The following is a 13,319-nucleotide window of genomic DNA, read 5'->3' on the forward strand; positions in this document are numbered from 1 at the left end:
TGCTGGCACAATTATATATAATATGCAAAAAAGGAGGATGCAGGTCATACTGACATTTGATTCCCATAAAAAAAGTTGATCTGAGAAATGCCCATCACATATCCACTGCGAGTAATGGGCGTGGGAACACCTTCCCAAGAAATTCTGGTCCGGTGACTTTTTATATTCAAGAAAGGAAATCGTGCTAAGAGCTAACATTTATTGAGCATGGGTGTGCTAAGTGCTCTGTGGACATTAAAAAAAAAAAACTTTTATTTTTTTACGTTTATTTATTTATTTATTTATTTATTTTTTTCAACGTTTATTTATTTTTGGGACAGAGAGAGAGAGAGAGAGTATGAACGGGGGAGGGGCAGAGAGAGAGGGAGACACAGAATCAGAAACAGGCTCCAGGCTCTGAGCCATCAGCCCAGAGCCTGACGCGGGGCTCGAACTCACGGACCGCGAGATCGTGACCTGGTTGAAGTCGGACGCCTAACCAACTGCGCCACCCAGGCGCCCCACGTTTATTTATTTTTGAGAGACAGGGAGAGACTGAGCACAAGTGGGGAAAGGGCAAAGAGAGAAGGAGACACAGAATCTGAAGCAGGTTCCAGGCTCTGAGCTGTCAGCACAGAGACCAACGTGGGGCTCGAACCCACAAACCACGAGATCATGACCTGAGCCAAAGTCGGACGCTCAACCAACTGAGCCACCCAGGTGCCCCAACTGTGTGGACACTTTATGTGTATTTTCTGGTTTAATTCTCAGAACAGTGGAAGTGTATAGAATACACCAACTAGAAACGCGTTCTTTAAGGGGAAAAAAAAAAAAAATCAACCTAATGGCATTAGCTAATTAACAGCGAAACAAAATTTAAACAACGCAGGGAGGTTTCAAATTTCTTAGCAAATGAAGTACAAAGAGCCAAGGCACTCGTGGCCCTGCAGACCCATTTCCAATTCCTAAAACCGAGGCACAGAGAGATTAAGTACATTGCTTGAAGCCACACAGCTAGTGAGGGGGTAAGCTGGATTCAGATCCTGACACAGCCACCACCATCAGTTTGACCATTCTGTCCGATGGTTGTTATTAAAAATACACTCAGAGAAATGTGCTACCGTAACTGCATGGCTTGATGAAGCCTCACCAAATGAACCTACCCATATGAGCTACCTCCTAATTGACAGAACAAGAACCTCCTTGGAAGCCCCTCATATCTTGTCCAGTCACCAGCCTCCCCCCACCCAGAGAACCACTATCTCGCCCTCTGATGGCCTCGATTAGCTTCACCCTCAGGATTGTATTGTATCCAAAGGATGGGAGTGTCCACTTCAGTGGTAATGATTCCCACCTGTGCGCTTAGATGGACATAACAATAATGGTGACAGTAGGCTTCATAAAATTGGAAGAGATCATGAAGGACCTTCTAGTTCTTTCTCCAGTCTTCAGGAGGTAAATGGTGTGTGCCCAGGGGCAGATAACCATCCACTCTGTCCTCAAACATCTTTTCAGAGGTGGCCGCTGTGAATAAAGACCACTGAGATAGTTCAGGATGGAAAGTTCTGTTCTGGGGCAGCAGGAAGAAATAGAGAGGAATGGTTGGGAGCTGGGGCTTTCGGTTAATCCAGCTCTGGGTTCACGTGTTCATCTACTACCCAGGAAACACCTCTGTGGGCCAGGAAGCGGGGGGCGCGCAGGGCAGGCAAATCTCTACCCCTGAGGGGATTCAACTCTGCTTGGTCATCCACCATCTATGCACTTGACCTGTGTCAGAGGCAAGGCTCTGTCTTCTCTGCTCTGATGTGAGGATCTTGGTATGTTCCTTACAGAGCTGCTATAACACTTAAGGCCTGTAAAGCACGCAGCACATAGTAGGTGTTCAATAAAAGCTACACATGCTATTGAAATGCAGCAGGTAGAGTGGGCAGGGCTTTGGCTCCATGTTTAGTCCCAGTCCAAGCTGTGTGACCCTGGGTAAGTCTCTTTCTCTCATTGAACTTCAGTTTTCTCAACTGGAAATTCGGGATCACCCAACCCTTCCCCAGATGGGATTGGCTGTTTGAAATGAGATGGAATGATACAAGGAGTTCGGCCCGTTGGCACACAGCATGCACTTGCCAAGTAACGACTGCTGAACTTCTGAATTATCCAGAAAAAATCCTGGAGGCAGGAAGACTCAGCTGGGGGTTGGTGAGGCCACATGTACATTGGTCTTTGGTCATGCGTTACACAGAATCTGCTACAGGGCCATCCTGGCCTCCCCCAGAGCCAGCCTGTCCTTCACTGGTCGCTCTCTCTGAGGTATGCCACCCACAGACACTAGCTAAGGTGCTTCACCTAAAATGCTGAGTTATGCTCACTTGAAATGTAAACATCCAATCCAGGCTGGCTGTCAGCAGGAGGCCCATTTCATATAAACAACCAGTCCCAGAGCACCGAGGGCTCAGGGGCCACAGGAAAACGGGTCTCTGGAGTTGCTCAAGGCTGACACTCAACTCTGAGGCTGAGATTAAAGGCCACTGCACATTCCCCAGCACCCTGACCCCTGGTGAGCCCCAATTAGCCACATTCTTTCTAAAGGGACACAAGTAAACAGCTGTGCTCCTGCCTGGAATCTTCTAGAACTGGGTCAAGTTTGATATTCTGTGGGGAGTAGGATCTTTTATATATACATATCTCCCCATTTTAAGCAAACTTCTAAAAGGCTAATTTAGGGCTATAATAATTCAAAAAAGTCCGCTTCAGAAAAGGTTAAGTTCTCAAGAGCTCTTTTTGTCCCCAAACCTTGGTGATGCTAGCTCTTGGAATTCACATGTTCGAATCCTCATGGGACAGTGACCTTGCCTCTTATTAGAAAAGTATCAAATGTACTGCTGAGGGAGACTTGGGTTCATTCTCCTCTATGCCTGCTTTATAAAAAATTTTTAATTTTCAAACAATTTTAGACTTAACAAAAAAGAGCACTCCTTTGTCTGTCTGGTTTCTCCTGCACTCTGCCTCCTTTAGTTAAATCTTTGTTAGGTTTTCATTTTATTTTATTTTATTATTCTTTTTTTAATGTTTGTTAATTTTGAAGGAGAGAGAGCATGAGCAGGGGCGGGGCAGAGAGAGAGGGAGACACAGGATCCAAAGCACCTCCAGGTTCTGAGTTGTCCGCACAGAGCCCAACACAGGGCTCGAACTCATGAACCGTGAGATCATGACCTGAGCCGAAGTTGGATCCTCAACCAACTGAGCCACCCAGATGCCCCAAATCTTTGCTAGGTTTTCAAAACATTAACTTTCCCTGGCCTCTGCTGAAGGCCACAAACCATTTTTCTGTCTTTTTGCTTTCTTACTCCAGTCTCTTCTTACTGGTCTGGCACTGATTCAGGTTCTCTGTGCTGGCTGTACACTAAATCACCTGGGGCTCTGAAACAATGGCAGAAGCTTGAGCACCACCTTGGTCTTGGGTGGGACAGGGCGGCTAGGATACAGGTCCACTGTGGTGGTCTGCTCGAAGTTTTTTTCGAGTTAGGGCTTCTTTTGATTGATGTGATCTATCATCTAGGAAATGCGTTAGAAACATTGATGCTCTGCCCTGACTCCTTAGGATGATGACCCACTCAGGCCTGGGTGGGGTCTCAGGATTTGCAGCTTTAATCCTAGGGGAAGCTGATGTGAGAAGCACACAAACCACCTTTTGAGAAATACTGGCTCTGTGTTATCTGCAAATCAGAGAAGCCTTCTCACTCTGTGTATGCCCTCTTGAATCATGTATAGTAGTATGTAATATATTTGGTTTATGTTTCTACTCTTGGGGAGTGGAATGGGGAGCCATTGGGAGTTCTACAAGGAGGAGACATGAGGCCAGGCTGTGCCACACCAGGGTTGGCAATCTGGCAGCCTTGAGAGGACTGAGCTGGAGAGATGAAGAGGGGGGGAGGTAGCTGGCAGGAGAGGGAAGGGGGACAGAACTGCATAAAGCTTAGGTCTTTGGATTCTGGATTATACCTGCCCTCCGCCACTTCCTAGCTGTGTGTATTTGAGTAAGTTACATGTCCTCTCTGGGCCTCAGACTCTTCTGTAAAATCGAGAGGTACCTTCCTTAGGAGCTGTAGGGAGGGCTGAGTTGGGGGTAGACATGAAGCACTTGGGCCAGTGGCCATCAAGCACTCCCTGTAGTGAGTGGTGAAGAGATGGGCTGGGAGATTGCTTCTTCCAAAACAAGCTTTACCTCGTTCATGCCATTTTGGCTCCATAAAGAGTTTTCTAGTGTCCCTTAGGGCCAGGCCCCGTGTTGGGTGATGAAACACAATTTGAACAGAGACCCTGTGCTCTGGGCTTCCAACCACAGGCTGGAGAATGGTGAGCTGACCACTGCAAAGCAGATCAAGTCACGTACGCTTGACACAAGCCAGGTTCAAGAGCAGCATGGGGAAGGGTGAGTAATTGGGGGGACTCTCCGTAGTTCGCATTTTCCATAGTTCCAGATTATGGATACAACTATTGTATATACTTTTTTATTTTCTGTATATTATGATGTTTTGACATCTTAAAAAAAAAAACAAAAACCTTTCTGGTTGGGGGAAACTATCTTTCCCTGGACTAGCCAGTTCATAGAGGTAGCCAAGGGCTCAGCATATCTTTGAGATGACATGGGAAATGACCCAATCCAGAGCCAGACCTCCTCTGTCTGGCCCATGTACTCTGGAATGCAATATACCTCCACCTTAATCACCCCAGGGCCAGGTGCCAGGCAATCAGGGAGTGCCCCTATAGTCCAAAGCCCACCAACCCTATTCACACCAGCCATTCTATGCTATCTACTCTGCCCTGTCATGTCTTTCCCTCAGAAACTCCAGTACATAGCACAACAACAGACACTTAGATCAATGGGACAGAATAGAGAACCCAGAAACGGACCCACAAACGTGTGGCCAACTAATCTTTGACAAAGCAGGAAAGAACAGCCAATGGAGTAAAGACAGTCTCTTCAGCAAGTGGTGCTGGGAAAACTGGACATCAACATGCAGAAAAATGAGCTTGGACCACTTTCTTACACTATACACAAAAATAAACTCAAAATGGATGAAAGACCTAAATGTAAGACAGGAAGCCATCAAAATCCTTGAGGAGAAAGCAGGCAAAAACTTCTTTGACCTTGGCTGCAGTAACTTCTTATTCAACATGTCTTTGGAGTCAAGGGAAACAAAAGCAAAAATGAACTACTGGGACCTCATCAAAATAAAAACTTCTGTACCGAGAAGGAAACAATCAGCAAAACTAAAAAGCAGCCTGACAGAATGGGAGAAGATATTTGCAAATGACATATCAGATAAAGGATTCGTCTCCAAAATCTATAAAGAACTTATCAAACGCAACACCCAAAAAACAAATAAGCCAGTGAAGAAATGGGCAAAAGACTCCAATAGACACTTCTCCAAAGAAGACATCCAGATGGCCAAATGACGTGTGAAAAAATGCTCCACATCACTCATCATCAGGGAAATACAAATCAAAACCACAATGAGATACCACCTTATACCTGTCAGAATGGCTAACATTAACAACTCAGGAAACAACAGATGTTGGCGAGGAGGCGGAGAAAGAGGATCTCTTTTGCACTGTTGGTGGGAATGCAAACTGGTGCAGCCACTCTGGAAAACAATATGGAGGCTCCTCAAAAAACTAAAAATATAGCTACCCTACAACCCAGCAAGTGCACTACTAGGTATTTATCCAAGGGGTACAGGTATGTTGTTTTGAAGGGGCACATGCACTCCGATGTTTATAGCAGAACTATTGACAATAGCCAAAGTATGGAAAGAGCCCAAATGTCCATCGACGGATGAATGGATAAAGAAGATGTGATATATATATACAATGGAGTATTACTCGGCAATCAAAAAGAATGAAATCTTGACATTTGCAACTACGTGGATGGAACTAGAGGGTATTATGCTAAGTGAAATTAGTCAGAGCAGAGAAAGACAAATATCCTATGACTTCACTCATAGGAGGACTTTAAGATGAACATAAGGACAAAACAAATGAACATAAGGGAAGGAAAGCAAAAATAATATAAAAACAGGGAGGGGGACAAAACATAAGACATTCTTAAATATAGAGGACAAACAAAGGGTTGCTGGGGGGATTATGGGAGGAGGGTTGGGCTAAATGGGTTTGAGGAATCTACTCCTAAAATCATTGTTGCACTATATGCTAACTTGGATGTAAATTAAAAAATAAATAAATAATTTTTTTAAAAAAGAAACCCCAGTACAGGCCATGGCTTATGTGCTTCCCCTGCTCAGTCTTCTGCTTCTGGATCCCCCTGGTGCTGTCCCCTGTGGGCCTGTGTGACATGGTGCCTCCTAGGACCTGTGAGGATAACAGCCTTTGTCCTCCCAAGCCTCTCTGGGTGTCCTCTTGTGGTCACATCCGACTGACCATTTCATAAAAGAAAACAAAATAACCAGTTACCTCTAACAACAATTTTTGAGTTTGAAAATCTATGACAAACTTCTAGAGTGTCTAAGCAGCATGGGACAACTTTGGTCACTTGCCTGTGTAGCCCACTCAAGGGTCTGGGTGGATGGCAGCCATGCTTCTGCAAGACGGCCATAGCTTGGTCATCCCTGCTGGGTCCCTTGTCCCTGGAGTCCCTATGGAGGGATGTGAAAGCCACCACTCAGTAAGCTGTTAGGGGTCACTTAGACTACCTGCCATTTCTCAGGGAGTGATGTGGGGGTGGGGTAGGGACAGCAGGGATTGTTGCAAACTTTAACCCTAGAGAACACAAATCAAATCCCAGCCCTACCTCCGTAACCTCAAATAAGTCACTCAACCTTTCTGAAGTTCCCATTACCATGTCTGCAAAGAGGGGACAAGAACATCTCCCACACAGCGCTAACGGGCCACAAGGACCTGGAACTCCAGCCAAGCTGGGCCTCATGGGAAGGAAGACACTGTACCTTTATCTTTCATGCACCTTTATTTCCCTAGGAATCACTGGTAACTGTCGTCTAGAAAAGGGGATTTTTAAGGCTTAGGGCTGTCAGGAAATATGGAACCATCCACTCTGTAGCTCAGTCTTGGCAAAATCTGTTCGTTTTTGTAAACTCAGAGCTCATGGTTTTCACACATGGGGTCTCTATTTGTGAAATCTTGGAGCAAGCCACTGGCATAGAGTCTGCACTCAAAAAGAAAAGTAATTGCTGAATGGCTTAAAAGAACTAGTAATTAAGCAAAAATAATGGTAATGTTTACTGAGCATATGTTATGTGCCAGGCATTATACAATGTTTCTTACACATATTAATGCCTTTAACTTGCACAGCAACTGTACATATAAAAGATCCCACTGCCCGCAGAATATCTATGACATATGCTGACATCTCCATTTTACAGATTGGGGGGGGAGGGGTAGATACAGAGAGGGTGAGTAACTTGGCCAAGGTCACACAGCTTGGGTCCATGTTAGCTAGGAAGAAGATGGGATTCAAACCCAGCGACAACGATGGTGGTTTTCAAACTATTCTCTACCTACCATGTGTCACACCCTTGCTAGACACCTAGGACTTCTTTTTATTTATTTATTTTTTATTTTCTTAATGTTTGTTTATTTTTGAGAGAGATAGACAGCATGAACAAGGGAGGGGCAGCAAGAAGGGCAGACACAGAACCTGAAGCCGGCTCCAGACTCTGAGCTATCAGCACAGAGCCTGACTTGGGGCTCGAACTTATCAACCGGGAGATCCTGACCCAAGCCGAAGTCAGACGCTCAACCAACTGAGCCACCCAGGTGCCCCTAGACACCCAGGACTTCTAACGATCACGACAGCTCTCCAGAGGGAATCATAAAGCTCTTTATGCTGAGGAGGAAACTGAGGCCAAGTGAGGTGAAGTGACCAGTTTATCATGCTGGAATGCAGGGGTTCAAGAAAAATGTCAGCAAGCTGAAGAAGCACTTGGACGTGAACATGCCCAGCATGTGACTCTGAGCCTGTGAAAGCCTCATGCCACCCATCCCGGATGTCCGTAAGAACTCAGAGCATGCTGCTGGGACAGCACGGCCAACAGCAAATAGCCTACAATTCACCTCTCGAGCCAGGCACCTGCACTCAGAATTCTGCCTTGTCTAGCCATTTCTATTTGCCTCCAGGGAAGAACCACTGAGCTTGGTGTTGAGCGACTGGCCTTGCCCGGTGAGCCACAGACTGACCTCTGTTCTTTTCAGCTCTATGCTCTTCCAATTTTGACTTGAGGCATGTCTGAGTCCAAAGCCAGTAATCTCCTGTTCTTGCCCACCTTCTTGAGAATGCATATTATTTTGCAGGTTGGAATCTTCGAAACAGAACCTTGGCCACCTTTCCAGGGAGGTTTGTGCTCTGTGGCTGGCTGAATGATGGCCTCCCCAAGATGTCCATGTTCTAATCCCTGAAATCTATGAGTATGTTACCTTACAGGGCAATGTAAATGTGATTAAATTAAGGATTTTGAGAAGGGAGGTTATCTTGGATTATCTGGGTGGCCCAATGCCATCACAAAGGTCCTTATAAGAGGCAGACTCCAGGGTCAGAGAAGGAGATGTGATTATGGAAGCAGGGGGGTAGGGTCGGGGGAGAGTGAGGGAGAGAGCATGCACACAAGATGGCCTGCTGCTGGCTTTGCAGATGGAGCTGGGGCCCCAAGCCGAGGAACGCAAGTGGCCTCTAGAAGCGGCAACAGGCAAGAAGACGGACTCTCTCCCTGGAGTTTCCAGAAGGTACACAGCCCTGCCAATGCCCCGTTTTGACTTCTGACTTCCACCACTGTAAATCTGTGCTGTTTTCAGCTACTCCACTTGTGGTGGTCTTTTATCAGCAATAGCAAATCAACACGGTACTCTTACCGTCTCTAATCGTGAAACTGTGGAGCAAAGCCAGGCCATCAAACCAGTGGTTATATCTGGTCTCCCCCACTGCCACTGTGTGCATTCCGGGCCCATTGCGAAGCAGAGTGCCCTGCAGCCATGATGGAATCCTGCCTGTTAAGACAAAGAAAGTTTTGTTTCTTCGTCCCCACCAGAAAACTACGAGACATGGCCACAGAGAGGAACGGAGGCCATTAGTCCCAGTGCCGCTCAACGCACCCATTCGTTCATAGAGTAGTTGTTTCCAGAATGGGTAGGACATGCCCAGATTGTGCTAGCACTGAGGATACAAAGATGAACAGATATCACTCCTGTCCTCAAGCTGCTCACTACTCACAGAGGAGATGGATGAACAGACGCCCAAACCACATGTGGATAAAGGTGACGTCACCAGCTCTACAAGAGTGCTGCGTGGAACAGAACCTCACCCCAAGGTGGGGTGAGAGCTGGGAGGGTACCTCCTGAAGGAGCCACTGGCTGGGTCTTGAGGGAAGGTAGGTATTTGTCTCACAAAGGCACAAGGAAAGAACATTCTAGAATTTTGCCATCCGATATGGTAGCCACCAGCCTCGTGTGGCCACTGAGCATTGAAACCTGGCTAGTCCAAACTGAGATGTGCTGTAAGTATAAAACGCACATTGGATTTCAAAGGCTAAGCATGAAAGGAAAACGTAAAATATCTCATCAGCAATTTTATTTTTTCATGTCTTTTCTTTTAAATAATGTTTAGTTTTTGTGGGCAGGGGAGAGAGAGAGTGTGTGAGCAGGGGAGGGGCAGAGAGAGAGGAGGACACAGAATTCAAAGAAGGCTCCAGGTTCTGAGCTGTCAGCCGAGAGCCTGACAGGAGGCTCGAACTCACGGGCCGTCAGATTATGACCTGAGCCGAAGTTGGACGCTTAACCGACTGAGCCACCCAGGCGACCCTCATCAGCAGTTTAAAAAATACTGATTACATGTTGAACTTACAGTATTTTGGATCTGTTAAGATATACTATTAAAATAAACTTTACCTGGTTTTTACTTTATTGACTGTAGCTATTGGAAAACTTAAAAGTGCCCATGTGGCATGCATTTTATTTCTGTTGAACAGCTCTGCTCCAGAGCTAGGGTGCTGGAATGTGGTTGGTGCCCCACCCTCGTCCTCCTGGCACAGACCTCTTCCCGAAGGCTGCCATCTGCAACTACCTGCAGCTCTCTGCCGGAAGGCTTTGTTTTCACTGCGGGAGCTGCCCTGCCCACACACTGGGCAAGCTGCAACACCTTGGAGTCGATGCCCCTGGAAGCGGCTGTCACCCGGTGATGGATGGGGAGTAGGACGTCAAATGCCACCACTTCCTTGCCCTCAGTTGGGACAATGTGAGGCATGCTTTGCACTGCGTCCAGAGGGTTCAGCTCTGATGGCTCACGGTGGTTGGTGGCTTCACAATGCCACCTTTTCCGGTTTCCCTCCCGGTGTTTCTTGAGATCACGTCCCAGATAAACTACCTACATCTGAAGTCTTCTCTCTGGAGGAACCTGAACCAAGAGATTCCAGACCGGCTGAAAAACCAGCTGATGTGTCAGTATTTCGCAAGACTGGACTGTAATTTTCGAGTGAGGATGCCCCAAATATTCAGGCTGGAGAGTTAAGCGGGGGCCCCAAGATAAAGGTCAACAAGACCATACCGAGGGCTTTGCTTTAATGCTCAGAGGAATGGGGACAGCTTGGCAGGTCAAAACAGGGTATGACAGGATCAGAGCTTTGTGCATTTTTTTTTGTTTTTACCGAAATAAAATTCACATAAAAGAAAATTTTAAGATTAAAAAAAATTTTAATGTAAAAAAATTAAAATTTTTTAAAATCTTAAGATTTTTTGTAATGTTTGTGTGTAAAAAATTTAAAAATTTTTAAAATCTTAAATCTTAATGTTGTGTCATGTTTGTGTAATTGTAAGGTTTGCAAGAATGCAAGTGGGGGTGGAGCAGAGAGAGAGGAGGACACAGAATTCAAAGAAGGGTCCAGGTTCTGAGCTGTCAGCACAGAGCATGACACGGGGCTCGAACTCACAAGCAGTGAGATGGTGACCTGAGCTGAAGTCAGACGCTTAACCAGCTGAGCCACCCAGGTGCCCCCCCAAATCCACCATCTTCAAGTATACAATCCAGGCGTTTCTAATATATTCACAATGTTGTACAACCATCACCATCTAGTTCCAGAACATTCTATCACCCCAAAACAAAGCTCTGTACTCCTGACAACCACTAATCTACTTCCTGTCTCTAAGGATCTGCGTCTTCTGGACAGTTCATAATGATGGAATACGCTCAGATTTGAGGTTTCAAAAGTTGTTCCTGACTGCGGTATGGAGGGTAGCAGCAGGAGGAGCCCAGGGGAGGCGGCAAGACGAGACAGAGAGAGGATGGAGGGAACCAACAGAGATTTGGAGGACCTGGAATGGAGAGGACTGGGAGTCTGAGTGAATATGGAGGAGGGGGGAGACACCCCAAAGGGCCACCGAGTCTCCTGCCTTGGACAACTAACAGAATAGCAGGGCTATTCACAGAGACCCATACGCAGGAGGAGCAGGTGAGGCAGAGAGAGATGAATCTGAGCACACAGTTAAAGCCCTCGAGAGAAGGAAGACACTGAGCACCATGTGCCAGGCACTGGGTTGCCAGTGCCTCAGCTCACATAGCCCTGGCAGCAGTCCTCTGTTGGACATAAGAGGGAACTGAAGCAGGAAATTCTTAAGTAACTGGCCAAGGAGGGTTCAGAGCCAATAATGCATAGCCCAACGTGAAGCCTGGCTATGGCCTCTCTGGGCAGACGTGGCCACAGAGACACAATCCTTAGTTAGCGGTTGGCCAATGGACACTAGTCAACGGATTAGACTTGACCCAGGACTGAAAGCCTGGAATGAGGATCAGGAGCCCGTCCTCCCTCTGCTGGCTGCCTGGCTTTGGGCAAGTTGCAGCCCCTCCCTGGCCCCTCAGCTTCCCTTGAGGAGGGAGGCGTGATGCACAGCAGTTCTCACACTCGAAGGCAGCCGGAGAGCGTGTAGAAACACAGATTGCTGGGCTCCACCCGCACAGGATCTGATTCAGTGGGTCTGGAGAAGGCCCAGGATTTCCTGATTCTAACCAGTGCCCAGGTGATGCCGAGGCCGCTGGTCTAGGGTGGAGGTGGGGAGAACAGCTGATCTAGATCGAGGGGTCCACTCAGATCTATAGCAACAATTCCGGTTTTCCAAAATGTCCAAGATTTCCATGGAGTCATAAACAGAAGGTGCACGGGTGATGTGTCCATGGCAAACCAGAGCATGAAAAGATAGGCTCTCATTTTTAAAACAGAAAATTAATAGGGGCGCCTGTGTGGCTCAGTTAAGGGTCCGACTCTTAGCTCAGGGCACGATCTCAAGATTGGGGAGTTCAAGCCCTTCATCGGGCTCTGCGCTGACAACGTGGAGCCTGCTTTGGATTCTCTCTTTCCTCTCTCTGCCCCTACCCTGCTCGTGCTCTCTCTCAAAATGGATAAACTTAAAACAATTGTTTTAATAAAAAATTAATAGTAAATATACTTTTGTTTTTAGAAAAAAAACTTGCAGGCCATTTTTGTACAATCTAGATCTTTTAAAACCTTAAAATCTTCCAATATTAAGAGTGCTTAAGAGATGGAAATACAGCTGGTTTCACTCTGTGCTCCCATGGGTACCTCAACTCTTTTATCTATGTGCATATACACCGAACACACACATACACACACTGTAGGTGACTTAGGTAATCAGAGAAAAACATACACGGAAGCTGTTTTTTCAAGAGCCTTCCAAGGCCATCCCTCGGTTGAAAAGCTCCAATCTGACTTTCCTTACAGAGAAAAATGCTCACTTGTGGAAAACCTCCAGTCTGCGTATCTGAGGATGAAACCACTTGTGTGGCCTGAGACGGCCAGCTCGCGGTTCTCGGGCGGGGGCAGCACGGAAGAGGAGAGAGCCAGAGAAATAAGGGATGAAGAAATCGAGACACAAACCCACTAAAGGAATTTCCTCGTCGTGGGTGGTGTGGGGGGGCTCCCACTCAAGTTCTGTTAGGCTTATGGCTCTACAGGAACTCAAAGGCCAAGATGACACCGTGGGCACCTGGGAGGGATTCCCGCCGTGTGCTCTGCATGTCCTCTAGTGTGCACGAGTCCAGGGTCACCTACGCCTCCATGCCACTTTGAAATTAACTTAGGAGGTGCACAGTTTCACGAACGTGTCGCCCACTTGTGACGCATCACATTTTGCAGACTAATTCTGCTGTACGTAGGCCCGTCACAGCATCCCCAGATGCTTCTCCTGTCAAGAGAGAGATCCGCTCTCTCTCCTTGGAAAGAGTTTCCGTGTATAAAAGCACACCTAGATGTTCACAGACAAGATGCCTGGGTTATGGATCATTCCCCTCTATTGTTTTCCAGGTTTTCCAA

At 46.8% G+C, this 13,319-nt stretch overlaps 1 protein-coding gene across 1 annotated transcript in view; it reads right to left on the reverse strand.

The window, feature by feature from the left end:
• BCO1 (beta-carotene oxygenase 1) overlaps nucleotides 1–13,319 on the reverse strand; it is a 161,943-nt gene that overhangs the window by 29,796 nt on the left and 118,828 nt on the right. The window contains 1 exon segment of the mRNA XM_053211340.1: nucleotides 8,857–8,991. Within this exon segment, the coding sequence (XP_053067315.1) occupies nucleotides 8,857–8,991 (135 nt within the window).

This window comes from Acinonyx jubatus, chromosome E2 (assembly GCF_027475565.1).
Source record: "Acinonyx jubatus isolate Ajub_Pintada_27869175 chromosome E2, VMU_Ajub_asm_v1.0, whole genome shotgun sequence".
NCBI lineage: Eukaryota > Metazoa > Chordata > Mammalia > Carnivora > Felidae > Acinonyx > Acinonyx jubatus.